This window comes from Vitis riparia, chromosome 3 (genome assembly GCF_004353265.1).
Source record: "Vitis riparia cultivar Riparia Gloire de Montpellier isolate 1030 chromosome 3, EGFV_Vit.rip_1.0, whole genome shotgun sequence".
Classification (NCBI taxonomy): Eukaryota; Viridiplantae; Streptophyta; class Magnoliopsida; order Vitales; family Vitaceae; genus Vitis; species Vitis riparia.
Window position 1 is genome coordinate 6,159,126 of NC_048433.1, and position 22,621 is coordinate 6,181,746.

At 33.6% G+C, this 22,621-nt stretch overlaps 1 protein-coding gene across 7 annotated transcripts; it reads right to left on the minus strand.

Annotated features, from left to right (window-relative positions):
- Positions 1 to 3,481: 3,481 nt before the first annotated feature.
- On the minus strand, positions 3,482 to 22,052 carry LOC117911376 (DNA repair protein REV1). Of its 7 annotated transcripts, XM_034825725.1 has the most exons (26): positions 21,778 to 22,052; positions 20,990 to 21,134; positions 20,181 to 20,296; positions 20,027 to 20,103; positions 19,102 to 19,622; positions 17,866 to 18,009; positions 17,495 to 17,627; positions 17,312 to 17,400; positions 17,123 to 17,173; positions 16,834 to 17,037; positions 15,940 to 16,059; positions 14,156 to 14,248; positions 12,694 to 12,753; positions 12,418 to 12,504; positions 12,154 to 12,240; positions 11,991 to 12,063; positions 11,741 to 11,809; positions 11,456 to 11,560; positions 10,433 to 10,729; positions 10,236 to 10,306; positions 8,900 to 8,968; positions 8,210 to 8,808; positions 7,787 to 7,847; positions 6,112 to 6,312; positions 4,438 to 4,671; positions 4,023 to 4,323 (listed from the first exon to the last, which is right to left on the minus strand). In XM_034825725.1, the coding sequence occupies exons 1-24, from the start codon at positions 21,978 to 21,980 to the stop codon at positions 6,256 to 6,258; spliced, it is 3,531 nt and encodes a 1,176-aa protein (XP_034681616.1). In that variant the 5' UTR covers positions 21,981 to 22,052; the 3' UTR covers positions 4,023 to 4,323; positions 4,438 to 4,671; positions 6,112 to 6,255. The 7 variants fall into 7 exon arrangements, with proteins under 7 accessions (XP_034681617.1, XP_034681616.1, XP_034681619.1 ...); XM_034825726.1 differs by lacking the exons at positions 4,023 to 4,323; positions 4,438 to 4,671 and adding an exon at positions 3,482 to 3,775; XM_034825728.1 differs by having other exon boundaries at positions 4,023 to 4,671; positions 12,157 to 12,240.
- Between the last annotated feature and the right edge of the window lie 569 nt (positions 22,053 to 22,621).

A 22,621-nucleotide genomic window follows, 5' to 3' on the forward strand; every position in this document is an offset into this window, starting at 1 on the left:
TAATAAATTATTTAGGATTGGGCTTATATGTCAAGCTCAAGCCCAGCCCATGCATGGTCCCTATAAGTAGATATTTAATCATGCAACATACTACAGTGATTTAATACATACTAAAATCACGTTTCCTTGTTTTGTACTCAAGTTTAATATCAACTCTTAACTACATAAAATATTAAATTATACTAAAATAATATAAATTATATATTGTACGTAAATATGTAATTTATATAAGAATAAGATCTTATTACAATAAAATGAGAGAATCTTTTTCTGAACAATTTTATCCAAGCTTCATTCAGGATTTGATTTTAGAAAAAAGGCAAGTGGGGTGAATAAATTAAGGAATTCTTAAGTGATTGTAGGAATTGGGTTCGAAATATCGGAACCACGCTACAGTGCAGTTGCGCCTCCCATTTGGGGCCGAGGGGATTTGAACCCCAAACCTTTTCGCCTTTTGGTTTGGGGAAAAGGTTTGGGGTTCACCCACTTACCATCTAAGCTAACTTGCCCTTTAATATATAATATGTAATAAATTTATATATACTTAAACTCATTATATAAAAAAAATATTAAAAAAATATTTTAAAGAGCAAATTAATTATAATTATTTTATAATTAAATGCAAAATCTTTTAATTAATTACCAAAAATATAAAAATTATATAATTTTCTTCATAATGTTTTTAATATCATTAATAATTAATTAAATATTAAAAAATTATATATATATATATATCATAATTTATTTTATATTGTTTAATACAATTGAATTAAATGGATCATATTTTAATATTAATATATATTTTAAAATTAGATATATTATAATCAAATATCATAATATTAGGTGTAATTTAATAATAAATATATACTTATAAAATTCATATTTTTATCGATGCATACGATATTATTATCAAATATGATAAATCATGTTATACATATATCAAAATTTTCAATAAAATAACTTTAAAATGTCTATTATATTTCTAATTATACTATTATGAGGTTTTCCTTATATTTTCATGAGTTTTTAACAATTTTAAGCTTATCGAATATTTTTTTTCCAAAATATCCGTCGGAGATATACCGATATATCCGTGATTACCGATATTTTCATCATTGGTCAAAACTTGATATCATCCCACCAATAGCAAGAGATGTAAGGATTGATACATAAAATAACTTTTTATGATAAAATAAATATGTCTAAATACTTTGTTTTATGGATAAATCATTTAGATTCAATTGATAAAGTAAGCATAGTAAAGATCAATTAATGGGGTTTTAAACTAATACAATAATAGTGTGGGTGGGGATCCGATATTTTCTTAATCATTATATAAGGAATTATCTTCGGTAGTTGAGATTTGAAGGTTCCATACATGTTACATCTTCATGGTTGGAAACATGAAGCTGGAACCCCTCATTTCTAACAACTGACCATATGTACATGCAAATTCACATTTTCATGATATTTTGCAGTTGGGCTATTGCAAAAATAGATCAGGTATAGTACTGAGGATACATACGTCTAGCCATGTTTTTTGCTTTTGTCCAATTTAGATGATGTGCTTTGGACCAATATGTTCAGTCGTTGACCATATGACTAGGAGCCAGCCGTGTAAGCCTTTTATGCTTTTTCAGAATCATGTGAGCACAAAATTCTTAATAGTACAAACCCATAAATATGAAAAGGGAAAAAAATAAAAGTATGAATGTATATATTGATGTAACAATTTACATGATAACTGTGTTGAATAATCAAGAAAGCAAAAATGAACACAAACAAAACAAACAAAGATGGACTTTTCCTTTTCTAACTCCAAGCAACCCCTCTGATGTATTCTTCAACCCCCACAAAAAGCCCTTACAATTTGAGGGTGGACTAGCTCTACTGCAACCCTGAGTTTCCTTCATTTGAGGATACCAAGTTGAAGAAGTACCACCATCAAAATGCTATGATAACTCTACCTCTAAACTCTTGGAACTAAGCATGCCATGCTCCTTAAAGAACCCGGTCATCGAATTCTCCAATGAGGAAATGTCTACAACAAATAAAATCTCAAGGAATCAACAAATATGGGTTATGCAAAACTGTCCTGGTTTGCATTAGTGACCCTTTCCACGATGACTTGGACCGGAATAGGCTCGGTTTGTGAAGAACTCTTTGATGGGTGAAGGAAAAGGCTGGTCCTTGAGAGGTCTCAAGCCATCAACATGCATGGCATAGGAGAGGAAGAGGAAGAAGATGATGATGGAAATGGTATTGAAAGCGAAAATGAGAGAATGGCTCTTCATTGTGGTGGCCTTTGTGTGTGGTTAGGCTATTGGGTTTTGGGAGCTTTGAGATATGGTATGTAGGGAGAATGGAAATAGGGACTTGTATATAAAGGAAATGAAGAAGGGTGTTTGTGTGTTTTTCTTGACTTTGGTAATTGTTGGTGTATTTTGTATATTGAAATATTTGAATTTGGGGTTCAAACTTTGAAAATAGGAATGTAGGTGGATCAAAACATTTGGCCAAGTCAATGTCGGGCAAAATATAACTACGTTGTTAGTCTTTTGGTAGGCTACAAATTTAGCTTTTTTAAGTTTGGTTGTTATTTATCTTGAACTTGGAACTAAGTTCCGTACTGTCACAACCCAACGATAAATGTAAGGTTGTCCCCTTTTCCCGACTCATCCCACTCTCTCCACCTTCCTTTCCCATTGAGACCCTTAATGGGTCAAACACACATCTCACACGTAGAATGAAAACTAGCACATTGGCCTTTTCATTAGTCAAACCTAGAACTTTCGTCTATACTAGGGTGTCTTTAGATGGAGTGGTTGGATTTGGAGAAAGTTTTAAGATTGTTTCTCCACTTGATATTCGGTACTTCTTTCCATACGTTTCTTTCCCTTGAAGCAATACGGCAACCACATAAAATATTGGAAATCAAACACTAGGAAAATACTTACAACATGGACTCTTTTTGGTGGGGAAGTATTTTTCAAAACTCTAAACACACATATTTGACCGGTTTGGGGGAGGAGGAGGAAGGAGGAGGAGGAGGGTACGTGCTAATTACTACCATTAACAAAATCTCTTGTTCAAATGTTTTCGCCTCACCTACCACAGAGTTCCATTTCCCTTTCACAATACATTTGACCAACTTAGTTGGCTTTGACTTTGATTGTAAACCCTGCAAAAATTCTATGGTTTTAGCTCCCTCACTTTTTTCTTTATTCAACCATGTGCCATAGTTGTTTGCTATATACATTTTCACTCCTTGATGCTATCAAAAGTTCTTTACAAGTATAAAAATGTTGACTTGAAAACAAGGTGGATTGCACCAGAACTCCACGCCTCTTTGCCTTGATCAACATTTTTTCTGCCTAGCCTAACCTTATTTTGGCCAAATTAAAACTTGGACAGAACTTTGAAAAAATAGTAGTTGTAGAAATTTGAAGTAAGAGGAAACGTGATATTGACCAATATGCTGAAATTAGGGAACCCAGCAGAGATTAATAGATTAAGTAATGTGAATGCTAATAATACATGATAGGATGGCTACGAAAACAGTCAAATGAAGGTAGGATTATTCAAGTCAAGAATACATATCCACCTACACATGGAAGAGGAGGTGGGAGTTGAATGAGTCCATTCTCCATGGTAACTTGCTAATTTATGTGTTGAACGGTGGCCGCAACTTGTATTCTGTTTGCCTATGGTTTTACGCACCCAATATGTAGCATGGCCCCGCTTTACTCGGTCCACCGTCTGCCCTTGGAACAAACTGCAAGCGACACTCATATTGCAATTAGGAGATATACAGAGTCAAGCACTATGAACATGCTCCATTTATGTTGAGCCCATTGGGTGTGTTAAAATGACCTGCTATTTTCTATTTTATTTTATTCTAATTTTGATAGGATTAGTAAAGCAGGCATCATCTATCATGACTTTCCAAGTTGGACTAATCGCAAAAGGTGGGTGGAATCACAATGTGGCAGAGGAATGAATGAGAAAAGAATTGAGATTGATGGGACTGGTAGGATTCAGTAATCTAACCTACCTTATAAGAATATTGTTCAAGAAATATATTAGATGTTGACATTGTTAAAGCAATATGTTATTGTACAAAAAGAAGTCATACATTGAAATCAAAAAAATTTACATAATGTTGCAGAAATTAATTTTGAAGACATTAATGGAGTCTTGAACTGTTGAGCCAATTCAAATCCATCCAAGATCAATGAATTTTTGGCAGCAGTCAATCCCTATATATCATCAATACAAATCTTCAATCTGAGATATGATCTGGGACAAGAGAGATGTTAGTTCCTGCAATTTCAACACCAACATTGAATGCATGCATCCACAACCAAATGAAGGGCAGTGCTTTTGAAAACCAAACCAAAGGATTATTGCCCAAACCATTTTGCAAATGACAAGAACCTGAAGTGTTCATGATGTCTATGACCTCCAACCATTTCGTGCTTGAAAAATAGGAGCACATAGGGACCATGACGAATTGGCGCATGGTTTCCAAAACCTGGATTTAAGAACCTTATCAACCCATGCCACTTCCAGCAAGACTCAAGCAGGTGTTTTTGCACTGATATCAGTTCCAAGGCATCAGTTGTCTCAGTTTCACTGGAATGGAGCTAGTGAACTCAAAAAGATAGCTCCCTAGAAAAGGATAATATGCATGAGATGACCAGTTGAAAATAATATAAGAAGCAAAAAAGAAGATAATGTAAATGTACTTCAAGATTCTCATAGATAGAAAATTTGTTCAAAGAGAAATATATCGCCAATAGAATTAGAACCAAAAACCAGAGTAGTTCTGATCATGGCAGTTTCTATTGGAAAGAAAGTAAAAGATGTGTTTGAACAGTTCTTATTTACAGGCAGATGACAGCACACTAATCCAGGATTCTTGTGATAAAATTTCATACTGGAAAATTTTATAACTTATAAGGAATAATGGTGTGGCAATCATCTCCACCAATGACAGGTCAAATGGCACTTTGCTGCACAAAGGGCACCTACTACAACCACAAAAACATTTTTTTCTTTCTTCTTGACTTAGATGCCTCCTACTTTTAAGAAGTCATCATTTCTAATTTTATACTATTACTCTATTTTGTCTCCCGGAATTCTGTAAAAGAAAAGCCTTTAATGAAAAGCATGCAATCCTAAAAGTGAGGGAAAAAAAGAAATAGCCCCATATATACCCAGAGCATGACAAAGAAATCCTAGTCCATTATCCAAAATGTCTCTTCCCATCTGCATTATAAGAAAATTAGCATACTTAGGCCATGTTTAAAATGCTGGAATAGAGAATGTAAATGGGAAATCAATTCCATTCTCACTCATTAACATCTTTGGGTTGTTTTCTAGAATGAGAATAGGAATAAAAAAATTATGTTATGGAAATCAAATCCTACTCTCATTAGGATTTTGATTCCTCTTTTCTACATGGTATTGTGATTCATCTCCATTTTAATCTTATTTCCATTCATATTCCCACATGTAAAACACATGAAAATGGGATGAGAATAGAGATGACTCATAATACCATATAGAAGAGAGGAATCAAAATCCTAGTAAGAGTGAATTTTGATTTCCATAATTTCACACTAATGAATTTTGTATTCATATTCCCATTCTCGAAAAAATCCAAACACATTAGTGAATATGAATGGAATTGAATTCCCATTTTCATTCTCTATTCCAGCATTCCAAACATAAACTTAGGGAAACTTTTCTACCGGTTGTAAAACATCAAGTTAGGTATTGAGTAATGCTGAAACAAACTGCCTAATTACTAAAATGTTGTTTAAAAGAAACAAAAAAGAAAAAAAAAATCGCTACTAGGCGGCTGCATTTCTTTATTATCAAAGGATTTGTGCCATAGAATTGCAATCCCATATGTATCAAAATAGACAACAATTTAAAATAATGGATAAATTGGTTTTTTATGGAAACAAGCCACATGCTTGCATTGTTCAAACCCAAAGTCATGGATGCACAGTTAAACTCATATATCACACTTCAACTCCTAAAAAATTTGCAAATAATGCTTAAACTATAGGACTATCAAAAAAGGGGAAAAAGAACTCTCACTTGAACACTTCGAAATGCCTGTGATACCCAGAATCTTGGACAATGCTTCAAACATAATACAGTTCTCCCTTCAGCAAACTTGCATGGTTTGATCCTTGGGCAATGAATCAGGGTAACTATCCAAAAAGATCAAATGACCAGATACTATTCCTTTGCATGTGAAAGCTGAAAGCTTCCTCCATAATTCTCACCAGCAGAAGCCTACAGATTGAGTAACTAGACATGAGAACATAGCTCAAAATAAATTTCAGTTCAAAGAAAGCATCAGCTGGTGACATATAAAAGATCATGCTTCTAACACAACATACTGATAATACAAACATCCAACCTGTCAAATTCTCAAGAAATCAGTACTGATGTTAGCATCCAGTCATTCTCCGGTGACAGCAAAACATATTGAGGAGCACATGACACAGATTAGCTATGGTGACTTGGTTGCACTAGAAATTAGCTTGAACTTCCAATGGCAACAAATTTGACCAAATCATTGACAAACTAGTGCCTCCATGGGTTTATAGGCAAGGAAAATGTTCCTTTTTAAAAATACAAATATGCTCCATCTACGTCAAATTTTCGAAGAATTAGGTGCAGTGTATCAAGGCACATTTGCAAGCAAGTTCTTTCATTGAATCATCATACTGACATAACACAAATTCTATCTTCCTCAAATGCACCTACTCTAAGACCAGTTTTCAAGCTTGGTGCTGTACGAATCCAACATGGGAACTGGTCTTAACACAACAGAAACTTGTATGACAAACTTTGCAAGCTGCATTAATAATAGGAGATCAAAAAGCAATTTCATCATGGGTGTAGCTTCTTGTGATAGGTTCTGGCATAACAAAGATTCTCATTTTCTATCATGCCATGCCATGCCATGCCAACTTAAGAGAGGGTGGGGGGGGGAATCTTTTGAATTTGAAATTACCACTGATAAAGAAAAGAAATTTCAAAGTAAAAACTGTTTGTGGTCTAATAGTTCATGTGGAATTTACTGAAAACCAACATGAAAACATGTTTTCCCCAGACCAACATAGAGATCATGAGATACTTAAGCCCTGTTTAGGATAGAGATTTAAGTTCTACATCTAGCAGTAGAAGTAGAAAGAAAAGTAATTACTACTATGGTGCAATTGAATTTTATTTTGAAAACTATATTTTAAAAACGCTTTTATTAAAAATAAAGATAACTATAACATTTTAAAAAATTACAGTTAAATAAAAATCAGCTTCTCGCATCACATACAAAGAAAAGCGTCAGTCTTCCTACTTCTCCAAAACATGGATAAATCGCATTGAGAAGTGTTGGGTTCATGGTTGAGAGTTCTATTCAAACACTCATAAAAGTTACATTTGACCTTCAAACTTTGCTTTTAGTATTTGAAAAGTCTCCCGAACAAGGCATTAAAACATTTACTATGCTATAGGTTCTAAAAGGATTTCCCTAGTCACATTCACGAATAGGAAAATGCAGTGTCCACAGGTGTTTATACAACAGAAGCCAACATTATACAACATCCTCATTCCATGACAGGAGTTTGTGTAACTCTTTAACTAAAATATAGTACCCTGAAATAACCAACACATGCTTGTTACCATAAGATAATTTTTACTTTTTATATGCCCATCTATCCAAAAAAAATTAAATGAACAATAAGAAAGCAGATATACAAACCTGGAGATAAGGGAAAACAACATTGTATGCCTCTAAAAAAAGTTTTGACTTCATTGTGAACCTGATGAAAAAAAATAAAACATCAATTAATAATTCTTTAACAATAAAAAGAGATGATAGAGTAGGTAGTAAATGGAATGAAATCATGAATCCTACCAATGCCACACATAAACTGTCATTTGTCAATGTAAGTTTGTTCATACTTGAACAATTTGAACACAGCAATTTGCGGATGGGTAAAGATTTACCCTTCTACAATGAGGATTAATTACTTGAGAGGATAATAAAAAGTAAACCTCATATGATCTAAATCCCATATTCGATGGAAGCATATGTTTTGACAATAAAAAATTACCATGTAAAATAATATCTAAGCAAGTTTCAGTCAGCAGGATGTTATCAACTGGCTTGTTATATATATACCTTTTAAGAAGACGAAAGCAAACATATATCTCTTCAATATCTGATTCTATCTTTATTTTGATATATTGCTTAAGAAGATCACACAAGCTACTAATTGTTTCATCCCATCCATCACTACTTGCATCTAGAGGCAACAGAAACTTAGAAAGAGTGCACTGCAGAATAGAAGATAAACAGCCAGTTGACCCTGATCTGTAATACATCTCTGCCAGAATGTTCAACAACAAGCAATTGCTAACTTTGAACTTGTCGACCCACTGTGGAGGATTTCCAATCCAAAGGTTGTTTCCCAAAACAGAATCCACTGATTTAGAATTATTCTCAGTATGCTTGAAACATAATGATTCCTGAGCATTGGCAATAAGAGGATCCAAGGCAGCACTTGAGGAATGTTCTGGCTTCCTGTGAACAGGAAGCTGCTCAAGTATGTCGACCCACATTTCCTTGGGCAACTGTTGTAACACTGAGATATCTACTTGACTTAGAGATGAAGGCATTAGATCACTTTTTTCAAGCGCTGAAGCAGGATCAACAACATTTAAGGATACTGCCCCAGAAACAGACACTTCCTGAATTTCATCAATTTTATACTGCTTAACCTAACAAAATATCACTTATGTGTCAATATAATGGCCAGAAAGAATGATGAACAATGTATATAAAATCAAAAAAAAAAAAAAACTGAGCTACCTTCTCTACTTCATATGATTGTAACAATGAATTCTCAGTCGCAATTTCTCTGTCCAGAGTTTTCTCCATCTTGAGAATTAAAACAATTGTATGCTTAAAAGAGGAGTGTGAAGCATGCAGTAACTTGACAGACAAACTTGAAAAGGAATACAACGGTAAAACTAACATAAGTATCTGTTTTTCTTCAATGACCAAGAATAAGAAAACAATTGTAAAGCTCAGAGTGAAACCAAACAGTCTGAATTAAGAAAACCGGACAGTCTGGTGATAGGCTCACAGCTTAATCTGCTTAACAATAAGAAAACCTAATGGGTTCATTCAAATTATTGGTTCAAGAGAACTCTGCACATGAACATGTGCTGCTCTATCGCCCAGACAAGTGTGACCATTAAATTTTATATTTTTCCATCAATAAAAAATGCAACCACTTTAAAAGTACGGTATGTTTAAAAAAAATCTACATTTTTCACATCAAATATACTCAAAATAAAACATTTATAAAAAATAAAGACTTACTAACTTTATTTTTATTTGAGTCGGTATAGATGAACATGTTGACATTATATCAATATCTATATTTTATACTCATATGCATATCCTATTTATTTCATATAGAACTAAAAATCCATCACCTATTACCCAACACCCAAATACCCATTATCCAATACTCATTACCCATTACCCATTACCAATTACCCATTCCATAACAACCTGAAGACCCATTAAACCTTACCCAGCACCACTATCACTACACACCTCAACTGCATCTGTTTCATTTTACTGGCAGAGCTAGACAAGATCTAGCCTCAAAATGGATGTTTCAACCAACAGACAACATCCGAAGAATCAGAGATGTAGCATTTCACCTCCGAGTTTGAGTCATCTCCAAGTCAACTCTAAGTCTCATTCAAGACCATCAATTCGTCTCTGATTCAGCCAAGTCATTTCATGATTCATCAAAATACTGAACTTGAATATCAGTACGCCAAGCAATAAATTGGAGAAAATAAACATGTAGTGAGGTTTTAAATCATGACCTCACATTAAACAAAGATCCAATATCATGTTAAGCTACCAATTGACCAAAAAGTTTAAGCTATCGGATGGTGCCCCAACAATATATATATATATATATATATATATATAGATATAGATATAGATATAGATATATCAACTTTATTTGTAACCACTTCCAAAGTATGTCGATATTCTGATATTTTTTCCATGAGATTCTAAAAGAATGCTGCTAAAGCAAAATATAAAGCATTAATAGAAGAAAAGGCAAGAACACACCATGAAATGAAAGAATGCTATGAAAACTAAGGAAAAAGGGTACCTTATTTTCTACTGGGGTCTTTCTTATGGGAACAATAGAGCAATGAAGTTGCTTTCCATTATTTATGGCACCTAAATTGACAAATCAACATGTCAGTTGGAAAATTGTAAAATTAAATTAGCCTGGGGTCAAATTTTTATCCTTCTGAATATATAGTACAGAATCTGTTGTTGCATAAGAAAACAAGATAATATTACCTTCATAAATTTCATATGATGTGGTGCACATAGTACCACTAACATTTTCATTTTTTCCTTTCCTTTTCCTGATGAAATCAGACAACTTCCCCGCATACATATCATTTATTTCTGAAAGGAGTTCTGGAGGAAGACTCTCTAAAATTCCCATGTCAAGATCGCACAATGCTGGCAGTTCAGAAACCTGGTTTAAAGGAGCTTCATTGTTGGAAGATCTAGGGCTCATTTGCAAAGAAGGCCTCTTGGAATCATTCGACAATTGACCCAAACTTATATCAGTGCTCTGTTTCTCACCATCTGTAAGATAAAACAGTTTAATAGTGCAACTTCATTGCATTTATACACAGATCAACCATATATAAGTAGATACGCCAACTACACAAAAAATTAGCTAGAGAAGAGTATCTGTGACTGCCCCATCACTTAGTGAGTCCCTCTTCTTGTGCCTTAAGTTTCAAATGATTTGCAAATGCCTTATATTGAAGTTTTGAAGTCAAAAAGATTCATACTCGGCAAGAAATTCTTAACTTTCAATTAGAAGTACTTTTTGCAATGCAAAAGTTCACACAAATTTAAAACAAAAAAGTTGCAAATACTTTCAATATCTGAAATAGAATGGAAAATCACCATCTCGAACATGTCAACTCATCCAAGTACGAAGACACCAAGGTTCATTCCACACTAGACAAGTACCTGAGAGGTTTGATGCAAATTGATGGTTTGGTATAAAAGTAAGAAGACAATATCTATGTCTTCACAAACATAAGCATAATATTAATATGTTTCCTTATACACCGTTCCAAGTTATGTCTTTTTAACATTTCTTGGATTTTACAATTGCCTAAGGGAGCAAAAAGGAGAGATTAATATAATGACAGATACAACAGTACAATTCAGTCTTTGTTTGCACCAGAATCAGCATCAAATATTATAATCACAATTTTTAGTATATAATAACCCTGTATCTCCTATAGAATGAAAAATTTTTGAAACACATGAAACTTAAAACAATAATTAAAATACCTGCAACAGCCCTCTCCTTTCTTACTAGACAACTGGTTTTACATAGTTCTTCATTGGTTGCAGGAGCAGAGGTGAGCCAAGATCTTATGGAGATTCTTTGATGCCCTTCAAACCAATAAAACCAATTAATGCAGTTTTCAATTTTAAAAAATATTAGAGATAGTACAAAAGCAAGCAATAGTAACTAATTCATGAGATCTAGTCAAGAAATACACTAGAATATGATATAAATAAATAAATAAAATAAACATGGCTCAAATAACAATATAAAGCAATAAAAAAAACCTTGCTTAGCAGTATCTGCATTTTCAAGCCTAGAAACCTGCAAGCCAATACCCCGGATATCCTTGACATCTACAAAGAAATGGTTAAAAAGTTAAGATGATGTTATTGACAAAAGCAAAGTAATTTCTAGCAAGCTCCTTCCTTTGTGAGTTCACTAGGAGTATTTTGAAAAACTGGCAGTTGTTTCGGTAACTACTTATAAGGTAGGAAGCTGACTGCCCTTACTATCATTGTTTAATATTTCAATTACCTATGTGGAAAAATCCAAAGAGCTGTGTGGCTATCCTTTGAATCACGTCCACATCATCAGTAGCAAGTGGAACCTATTATATCATTGATAAGCTAAAAACTATTACATATCAAACCACATTAAATAAATAAAACATTAAGTAAGATGAGCTTTTGTCCATTACTACCGTCATAGAGTGGCTAAGATTTTCACAATCTCCACAACCCATATACTTTGCAGGCTCCCCAGCATCTTTTCTTCTCTTCTTCATCTGGTAACATATAAACCAGACTATTTCCAATTTATTTCATCTCATGATCTAAAGCTTCAAATAGTAGCTCAAAATGTAATAATCTGTTGAAGAATTATGAGAAAGCATAATGGAAGAAGCCCACCATCTAACTCAAAATTGATGGTGTTAACTGGAAACAATAACCAGACTGACTACCTTCAGTGTAAAAGTACGCCCTTGCACTCCACATCCCTTTAAGCGTAATGTCACTTCCTTGCAAAGATTCACAAGAAAATGGCGACTCTGGAATTGGTAAAATGTCAATATTGGGACCCATACACATACATGCATATATATATATATATATAAACACACATATTTTAAAAAAAAAAGTTGCAATATTTAACTTCCATAATGCATATAAATACCCACATATATATTTATAAAAAAAAGGTGCAATATTTAACTTCTATAATGCATATAAATACCCACATCTTTCAAATCATTGAACCTCACACCCCAATTTACTTCAGCACCAATGGACTTGCTTTCCTGCAGATTACATCATACGACACAGACTGAGTTACAGTAAAAATAAAGGTTGAAGAATAATCTGAATAAGAAAGCTAGATAAATAATGAACAGCTTATATAGTTGGACTGAAAACTACATTTCCCTTTCATCCACAAGTATACAGTAAAAGGATTTTCTGCAAGATCAACCCCAATCTTTTGCAGTGAGATGATGAAGTGGTCATGTAATTTATGAAGTCAAGTGCCCTTTTATATAAAAGATCAGTATTTAGGTCTCTAATCCATAGTTATCTACAAGACTTCAGACAAGATCAAGTTTTCCTGAAAGGGTAAGTAGCACTCTTTTCATCCCAATTATCTGAAAATTTTCCAGTTTGCTATTATTCTGACCTCACCAGAATTATCACATACTAGACTTATATTCTATCCAATCTCTCCTATGTATATGTAGTTTATTTCTTTTGTAGGCAAATTAAATATTTGTATTAATATGTGCCCAGCCAAAAAAAAAAAAAAAAAGGAGGGTTATCCTGGTACAAAGACATATACTAGCTGCATCAAGCCCCAAAAGAAACAGAACAAACAATTAGCACCAACTCAGCCTAACCCATACCCAAGCTATTAGAAAAGTCTAAATCAGAAAAAGAAAATTACCAGACTAAATGGGATTAATTTACATCTTCCACCAAATTTCAGAACAGCAAAATAAAGATTTAAGAAGCAAACGTTTCATTGTCAATTCCCAAGATTTCAAAAATTCTTCCATTCCTTGCTTTCCAGATATTCCAAAACAAATATAAAGAGGTCATCCACACACTAACTTGTGAGTTACCCACAAAGCCACCATGCCGTCCAAGCAGGACATTGTCAACCAAACAGGAAGGTCCAATACACCCCAAACAGTCAATACACCAAGGACCACAAGCACTTGCAACAGATTAAAATTTGACCATCAGACCAGTCCTCAAGTTTGCTCAAACAAAACAGGGTAACCTGAGACCAACCTCCCTTTCATGGAAACTCCTCCAGAGCCTGGGATTCCAAGTGCCCCAAAACCCACTCCCTGAATCCTAATTATTGGTGTTTCATGATAAAAATCTATTACAAAGAAACTTTTCTTGCAGTTAATTTTTTCACTTCTGTTCCTTATACCATTTTTAGATTTTACTCCGTTCACATTATACTAGGCCACACTAATGCCAAATAATAGCAACACTCCACTTCAATAATAAGATTATAATGCTATAGAAACCAATGAGAGTAAAAGAATTATTTACTTAGCAAGCATGTGAAAAGTTTATTTGAAACAAGGATCATTAGCTGGAGTAAATGGCTATCATGCAACAATGCATGCAATACTACTATAAGAATATTCAACCATTGAAACTATAGCTAGTCAAACAAAACCAGTCTTTGATGACCTGAATCACTCCAACCACCCGGTTATCCACTCCTCTACAATAATTCCACAGCATATCACCAGTTTTCGTACCAAAGTCCCTTTGAAGAGATTCCTGGAGAGACCAAGATAACAAGCATAGTTAACTTAAAACCCATTCATCATAATATATATTTTTATTGGAATATGCAATTCTTTTCATAGAAAATGCTAATATATGTTTTTCCTAGTAGACGACAAACCAACAGAACTTCAAAAATGTTATTATGCATCCCTAAAAATGAAAATTACTTGGTTTACTAATTACCTAGAGAATTCTGCAAGTATAAATCAAGAGAAACCTTAATTTCTCATGAATGAGAAGGTTATTACAAATTACAATACAAACATAAAAGTATAAACTGAACCATCCCCATTAAACTTCCTACAACAAGATGGTAGGCACATATTATAGTCGCACAAAACCTCAATTTTGCACACCCTAAATTATAATTATAACTTCAAGATAACAAATATTTACTTCTGTTGTTGCATTATACTCATCCATTCCTAATCATGATTTTAAGTAGTTATAGAAATAAGTACATGTTTTTTATCGGTTTGGGTTGACCCCAAAATGGAAATATGATCAGAGTGAAAGATGACAAAACTAATCTGACTCACTAGTACTTTCCAGTTTCTAGTAAAATCAGGTTTGTATTAACTACTTTCAGCAATAGATTAATTAATAATATGGTAATAGTTGTTAGGTTTTGAAGAACTTCTCTTGACAGATTTTTTCTTATACATGTGTATGTAAATCTAACTATCATATGCTTTGCTGGATTTCATAGAACTTCTCTTGACTGAGATCTTCTGTTATACATGTGTATGCAAGTCAAACTGTTATATGGTAGCTGGATTTTGTAGAACTTCTTTTGACTGAGATATTCTCTTCTATATGTGTGTGCAAATGTGCTTGAGCAGATACTTCTCTCCATCTTTTTCAATTAGATTGTTAAAGTAGGTGCATCCTTGTGTAAGTTCTCTACTTATTTCTCAATTATGAAATAGCTTTAAAAAGGAAAACAAAATCCAATCATCATAATAAATGAAAATACAAAGTGATAAATATGAAGAAGATGAATGTCATGATGATCAGTCCTTGTACTGGCCTTTAGCATCAAAGTATCATGCAATGGTGTTGTCAGATCAACAGGCAAGTAAGCATATGTAGATCATCTTTGGTGCCTATATACAAAAATGTAGTTATTTTTTCTTTCATGTTCTCCATTAATCTTGATTCTTTCATGTTTACTTTGGAATTTTGAAGTACTTCCAAAATGCTGTATTTCAGCCAGCATGGAGTCACATTGAGGCCCACAAGTACTGAGATTTAAAGCATGCACTTAACTAAATTCTAATTCACCTCAACTAAATTATAATTCACCCACAGAAAGAAGAAAGAAAAATTCCATGGTGATAAAATCTTTTTATTTTAAAATATATATATATAATTTTGATTTTTCTTGTTTTATTTTTAAAATAAAATCCTTTAACCAGGGATGAAGCAACATTTTCAGAAAAAGACCAAAACTGCTGTATGATTAAAAAATCAAAAGAAACTAAAAACCTATCTCATTCAACATGTGCTTCATAGTAAGTTTGACAAGACAGTTGAATAACCCATTCGCCACAAACCAATTAGAATCAAAACCTTTAAAACAGATGCTATTAATCACATCAAAATTCATTCAAAGTTACTAACGTTAGGAGTCAACAGTTGCATTGTATAAAATAAGAAAATTATGCCTCAAATGAAGTAACCTTGGAAATCATACGCAACTGGCCACAGGTGTGAACTTTTATCCTTCTCAACTTTTCCTCCAAAACATGCCCAATTCCTGGAAGTGCCTTGATTGGAAGTTGATGTAAATAATCATCCACCTGAGGTACCCAAACTACTTGTGGTCAATAAAGGCATTCAAAATATTCCATTAATTACATCTTTTGAAGAAATGTTCACAAAAAAATATGTAAATAAACAAAAATACAATATATAGATTCCATAACCAAGCAAAAGCATCAACATTATCATCAAACAAGAATCAAACATCAGCATTACTTAACATGGTACAAAGTAAGAAATATATCATATATAGGAAAAAAGATAATTTTACTAGTCTATATATATAACTCTAACATGGCAAAAGGACAATAGAAAATAGATTCAACTAGTTCTATTGGAAATCTTAATTTAGATCATTTGTTCAACAAGTTGCTGGAATAAAACATGCTATTTGATGCTCAGAAAAAATAATAAAAAAATAAAAAGCAGAAAGAAAGAAATGGTTCTTTGGTGGCAGAACTAGTCAAAATTAAGCTGCATGTCATTTTTCCCCATCATTGTGACAAAGGATTCCTTTGCTGTTGGACCACATATATAAGACACCTCTATTTCTAGTACCTACAGAAAAAGAACAACAAAGGACGAAGTATGAACAAATTAAAACCAATGAAAAGAATAATTCTATAGCAAAATCATCTGAAAAGCCAGAAGCTGCCAGACATGATACTACAGGCTACATGACAAACATAAATAACACTGGAAGTCATTGATTCCCAAAAAAAATGATGGGCCCCTTAGCATGTCATAATATTAAAGTTAAAAGGGCATTAAAAACAAACACACAAAGAAATGGAACTCTGCATAAAACATACCTTATCAACAGGGATGTAACACTGACCATTTGGTTTGGCACTTCTCGTGGCAAGGCGAGCCACAAGCAAATTCCCGGCTATCCCAGCACTTGCAGTGCATCCTGTGGTCTCAAAAATCTCTTTTCTTATGATTGAAGCTAGAAGCTCAGGATCCCCCTCTTTTGAGTCCATAACTTCTAAAAAGGCTTCATCACAGCTTACAGCCTGTTTCCAATAACAGTTACCAATTCAACAAGAATACAGCTGGATAATTCATGTGGCCTGTAAGGATGTACTTAAAGGAGCAAACCTGCACTTTGTTGCAGTGCTTGTGCAATATGTTATAAAACTGATCAGCTACCTGCAAGTTATCCAACAACTTTATAGCTTCATGGAACCCACATGGCAGAAAAAAGATAATATGCAAGAAGCATAAAACAAGTAGCCTACTTTTCAAACCTCTATAAGCCATTTAAACAGTACTTAAATGCATGCTTACCTCCTCATAAGCTTCAAAGTTGTAAGGAAAAATGACAAGGTGAGGACAAAGAGCTTTAGCATCTCTAACAAATATACCAGCCTTTACTCCTAAAAGACAGGAATTAAATATCAACTACATAAAACTCCACAACATAAAAATAGATGATGATTGACATAGAGGCTACTTGGCACAAAAACCAACCATAATCTCGAGCAGGGTAGTTTGCAGATGAAATTTCAGCAGTTCCTTTTGGATTGTTTGAATGGCACACAGCTACAGGCTTATCCTGTAATTCTGGATTGTTCCTGATCACCACTGAGACAAAAAAGCAATCCTGGAGCACCAGCATGGTGTCAACAAATCAGTACATAAAATGAGGGGGGAGAAAAAAAGGTCCAAACAGCTCACCCTGTGAACTTCCAAAAGAGAAGCTATTTCATATTGCAGTGTTTCATACTTATACCATAAGCAGCAGAATTGATAACCATACTAAATGAACTATGTATCACTAGGAAAAAAAAAGAAAAAAAAGATAGCATATTATATTCAAAAGCCCTGCATATGGAGATTACCATGTCCATATGGATGATAACATTCTTCTGGGAAACACCAGAAGCATTAAGGTCTGAACTTGTATGCTTGAACTCATTAGACAATCTGGGGAAACGCTTCTGATATCGGTTTCTCCAGGTTCCTATAAAGTGCAGCCTTGAGTACTGTAAAAAATATTTATTTAAACAAAAGTGAAAAGAAAAGAAGCTCATTAGGATACAGTTAAGGGCTTGCATGAGAATATTCAATGATTTAAAAAAAAAAAATCAAATAGCCATGAAATATAACATCTAACAGTAATCATGTGGCAATGGAAAATCATGTTGGGAAAATTCACAGAGCAGTATTCTCAGTTATTCAAAACTAGAAGTTATGCAGAAATGGTATCGATAAAGGTACTGTGAGACAATGGTACTGAACTTAATCACCACCATAGGTATGTAATTTGAATGATTAGTATATATCACTAAATAGTTCAGGTGGCGATGTTGGAGTGGGGAAGTGGAGATTCTGGGCTCAAGTCCAAATAAATCAAATATATATATATAATTGCCTATAAGAAAAAAAAAATGTCTATAGCCTGCTAGCAGAAAGAAAAGCCCCAATAGCTGGAGAAGAAAGCTAAAAAAGAGAGTACACTAATAAGCAAATCACTGCAGATATAGGCTTCAAACTTAAGAAAAATTTAACATGATTTCAAAACAGGATCCAAATGCAGACTCCATATAATTAGAAAAGGGTTTACAGTCTGAGATGAACTGGAAATATCAATGATGAATATACATCCCACTAATTCTCTTTCCGGCCAAATAATCCTATGCTGGGCCAACCTTTTTGTAACGCATATTAAAATAAAAATACCAGCCCAAAATGCTCAGAAGAATGTATTATGTAACTCTGATCCTCTGGATCATAGAAACATGTGAAATACACATTAATCACATTCCAAAATTTAATTAAAGATGAAGCTCTTGACCACATCCACTTCAACATATCAATCAGAAACAAGTAGCTTCTATTAACATCTAAAATTCTTTAAAAGAAATTCATAAAACAACCCAATTACTTTTATAAAGCCAGGGGAATATGCAGAGTTCTTGCTAGAATAATTTGAAAATACCCTAAATAAAATACATGGAAGTACTAATAAAAAAAAAACATATGTCAGAGATCATTTGACCAAGAGTAACAGTTATCTAATGAAAACCAATGCAATGTGCCACCAAAGATTAGCCAACATGCTTCTATCTCACTACCTTGAAATAATTTTCGACAAAATTAGGATCTTCAAGAGTTGAATGACCCTTGTTAGAACACCCAACAACTGTTGTACTTGATGATTCTTTTCTTGCATTGTCCAAGTAGTAGCTACTAACTGAAGCAGAAGGTCGATGTGGACTAGACTGAAGTTCATTTTTTATGCTACTCTCTTCTTCTTGATTAGAAAAACTCTGTTCTTCCATTTTAATTTCAGAAGATTTTTCATCATTGGAAAATGGCTTCTCAATTATTGTTTCATTGGTGTTCTCACATTGGTGATCATCAATTTCTCCACTTGATTGCCTTGTGTATTCTAAATATTGACCCCCTTCAGATGAAACAGCATCCTTGGATGTGCCACCTTTAAACACTGAGTCCTCAGTTTCAGGTACTAATGGATAAGTAGTATGAGTTACAGCATCTTCAAAGACTGGGATGCTTTTTAGAGCAAAGAAGGCAGACAACTTTGGCTGGTTACGAGTTTCATTAGCAAGCTGGTCAAGTTGGTAAGGAATCCCTGGAAAAGAGCAAAACCAAATCTATGATGATTGTGAACCAATGACACAAGTAATACAAATTGATGTTATCCACTCAAATCAAGAATCCTGAGGATCCTGAAACAATCCATAAATAGAATCAAGAATATCATGAAGATTTTCAAAGTAGGACCACAATTTGGAAGGAATATATAAACATAAGATGCATAAAGAACTCCATACTATAAATCATTTCTTAAAAAAATTTCCCTTTAAGTCCTAATCCATTTTATATCATTGCTTCTTTCTTTATCTGCATTTGATAGAACTATTTAATGAATGGAGAGAAGTTCAAGTACCTTAACAACCAGAGAATTATCAAAATTGACAGCCTTTTGGATCAAAATCAATAAATGCATGTAAAAGCTAACTAAAAAGAACTTACAACTCAATAGCTTATTAGCAGCAACAGAATCCAGTACCCATGTAGGCTTCACAACTGGAAGTCCACCACTGAATGACCTATATTAAAGATACCAAACAATAAGAAATTCTAAGTCATTAATTTGGAAGACATGATTAAGATAAAGAATATAGACCTCAGATTCTTAATTTTACTGTCAGGCAGATTACTGCAGATGATATGAGTAACTCGATGCCTCGAAAAATAATTTTCAAAATGTCCTCCATGCCTCATCATATAGCTTCGGAGCTCCTGAAAAAACTTGTTATCAATGTCAATGAAAACTGCATATTTATCAAAGTGATCCCCAGCTTAAATGCTGAGAAAACTGAGGGGGGAATGGAAATTTTTGTTCACATTTTTCCATTAGATAGTTTTCAAGGATACAAACTTTTCAACTTCACCCAGCCAATATAATTTTCAAAAAGACTTCATTGGATTTATTGTTTCCATGTCTCAAAAGCCCAACTCAATAAAGCCACACTATAGCTATTTGATCAGACACTTTAATCCTGTTTAACCATTCAATTCTATTAATAGAGTAATAATTTCTATAAAATCTTATGCCAGCATGTCTTCTTAACTACTTTAATTCACATCCTTTCTTCCCTTCATCTTAGCAACATCTTTAATTTGAACCAAGTCAGTGTACTAGTTTAAACCAAACCATCGTAATCAAGATTTTTATCAACATTCCCAATTGGTGCTACCCCTAACTTTGTATTCATTTCTATCTCTGCCCTTTCTTGTCTTGCCACTCATCAATCTCAAAGCTTGCATTTTAGCCCAGGAAAATAACAGTACAAATGCTAATCTAGAACATTTTTCTGTTTCCAGAAGCCAGAGCAATAGAAAATATAAGGTTTGAATTTTCCTGTTCTATTCTCCTACAAATTATCAGCAACCAAATAAGCATGATAAAATATCATCATAAATCTTCAAAACCTGACTGGAAGGAATGGTAAACCCATCAACAAAAATGGAAACTCCATGAAATATAGGCTTCCCAGAACTTGAAGCACTGTGAGAAGAACTTGAAGCACCAGCGTCAAACTGGTTCTGAAGTTTCCTGTTCTTCTCCACCATGTAGCTACAATATAGCATTATCAAGTGCATTATCAAGATACTTATAAAAGAATCTATCAAAAACCAAAGGAAAAAGCAGCAAGCAAAAACCCAGTGAAAAACTTTCATATCCAATACCACTCTATGATGCTTGTGAGTTGTACCCTATGCTAGAAATGTTATACAGTAATTTTTTGGATATAAAGGTAATCTTTCATGATTTGATGATTAATTTTCACAAAACTACTATCAAAATTCAAAGAAAAGAATCAGGGGATATCTATAACTGCTCAAAACAAAATAAATAAATTCCAGTTCACCTCGAAAACACTTGTACCTCGTGCATAAACTATTTGTACTTCATGCTTAGATTCTTGTACCATGAGTTTACAGATAAAAAAATTTCCACCATTTATTTTATTTTATTTTATTGGCTCCAAATTTATCAAGAACGGCTCAATAATTTCCTATTTATCATCGACAGTAAAAAAAATCATCAAAATTCAATGAGAGGCGCCATGAGACCCTAGAATTGCTATGATCAATAAATTTTCATACATACACATACCCGGTTTCTGGTTTTTCAACACGACCAATAGCCAAAATTAATCAAAACCCAGAGAAAGATGCAAAACAGTCAATTAATTATGTATTCAAAGAGACATTACCTGCCGAAATCGGAGAAGGGAGAATTACGGAAGGAAGAGCGGGAAGATGATCGAGAATTGGAGCCCCAAGCCATGCCTAGGGTTTTCTGGTTTCCGGTTTTTCTCTTCTTCCCGCTATTGTTGGAAGGGTTTGAAGAGGTTGAGTTCAGGCTTCTCTTTGACCTTTCGCCGGAGTTGGCGGAGCGAGATGAATTGAGGCTCATTTTTTTTCTTTTTTCCGGAGAAGGAGAGAAGATAAATTGAGGTTTCAGGTGGTGCCGATGAAGACACGAACGAAGCTTGCTGATGATTCAAATGAAGCGGCAAAATGGAACCTTTTATGCCTGACCCATTCTTATACATGGGCCTAATAGTTGACTATTAGTTAAGCTTTGTTAATTGGGCTTGGACTTGGCCTTTTCCCAATCAAACCCGGCCCATTTCTTAGACTCCAAAATTGGTTATGTTTGTTTGAGGGTTATTTGGTTACAGGGTCAAAATAAAGAAATTTAGGTTATGTATGCTTCCTCTTCAGGCTCCAGCTACAAGCTGCTGCTCTAGGTCCACCGTCGGTGCCGACGCCGCTGACAGCCCAATGACTATGTCGGTGATAGCCCTCCGACAGTGAGTAGCATTTCTTCATTTTCTTTATATTTTATATTTTTGTTTACCTCATTCTCATTTTATTTATTTTTGTTTTACATTTGTAATTTGTTTAACTTTTTTATTTTTAAAATTTTTTATTTGAATTTAAATTAATAAAATCATTGAAAACATTAGGAATCAAAATAAATTTATGAAAACAATCATTTTAAATAAATTTAAATTTTCTAATTTTAAAATAAGTTTATAATTTTAAATTATA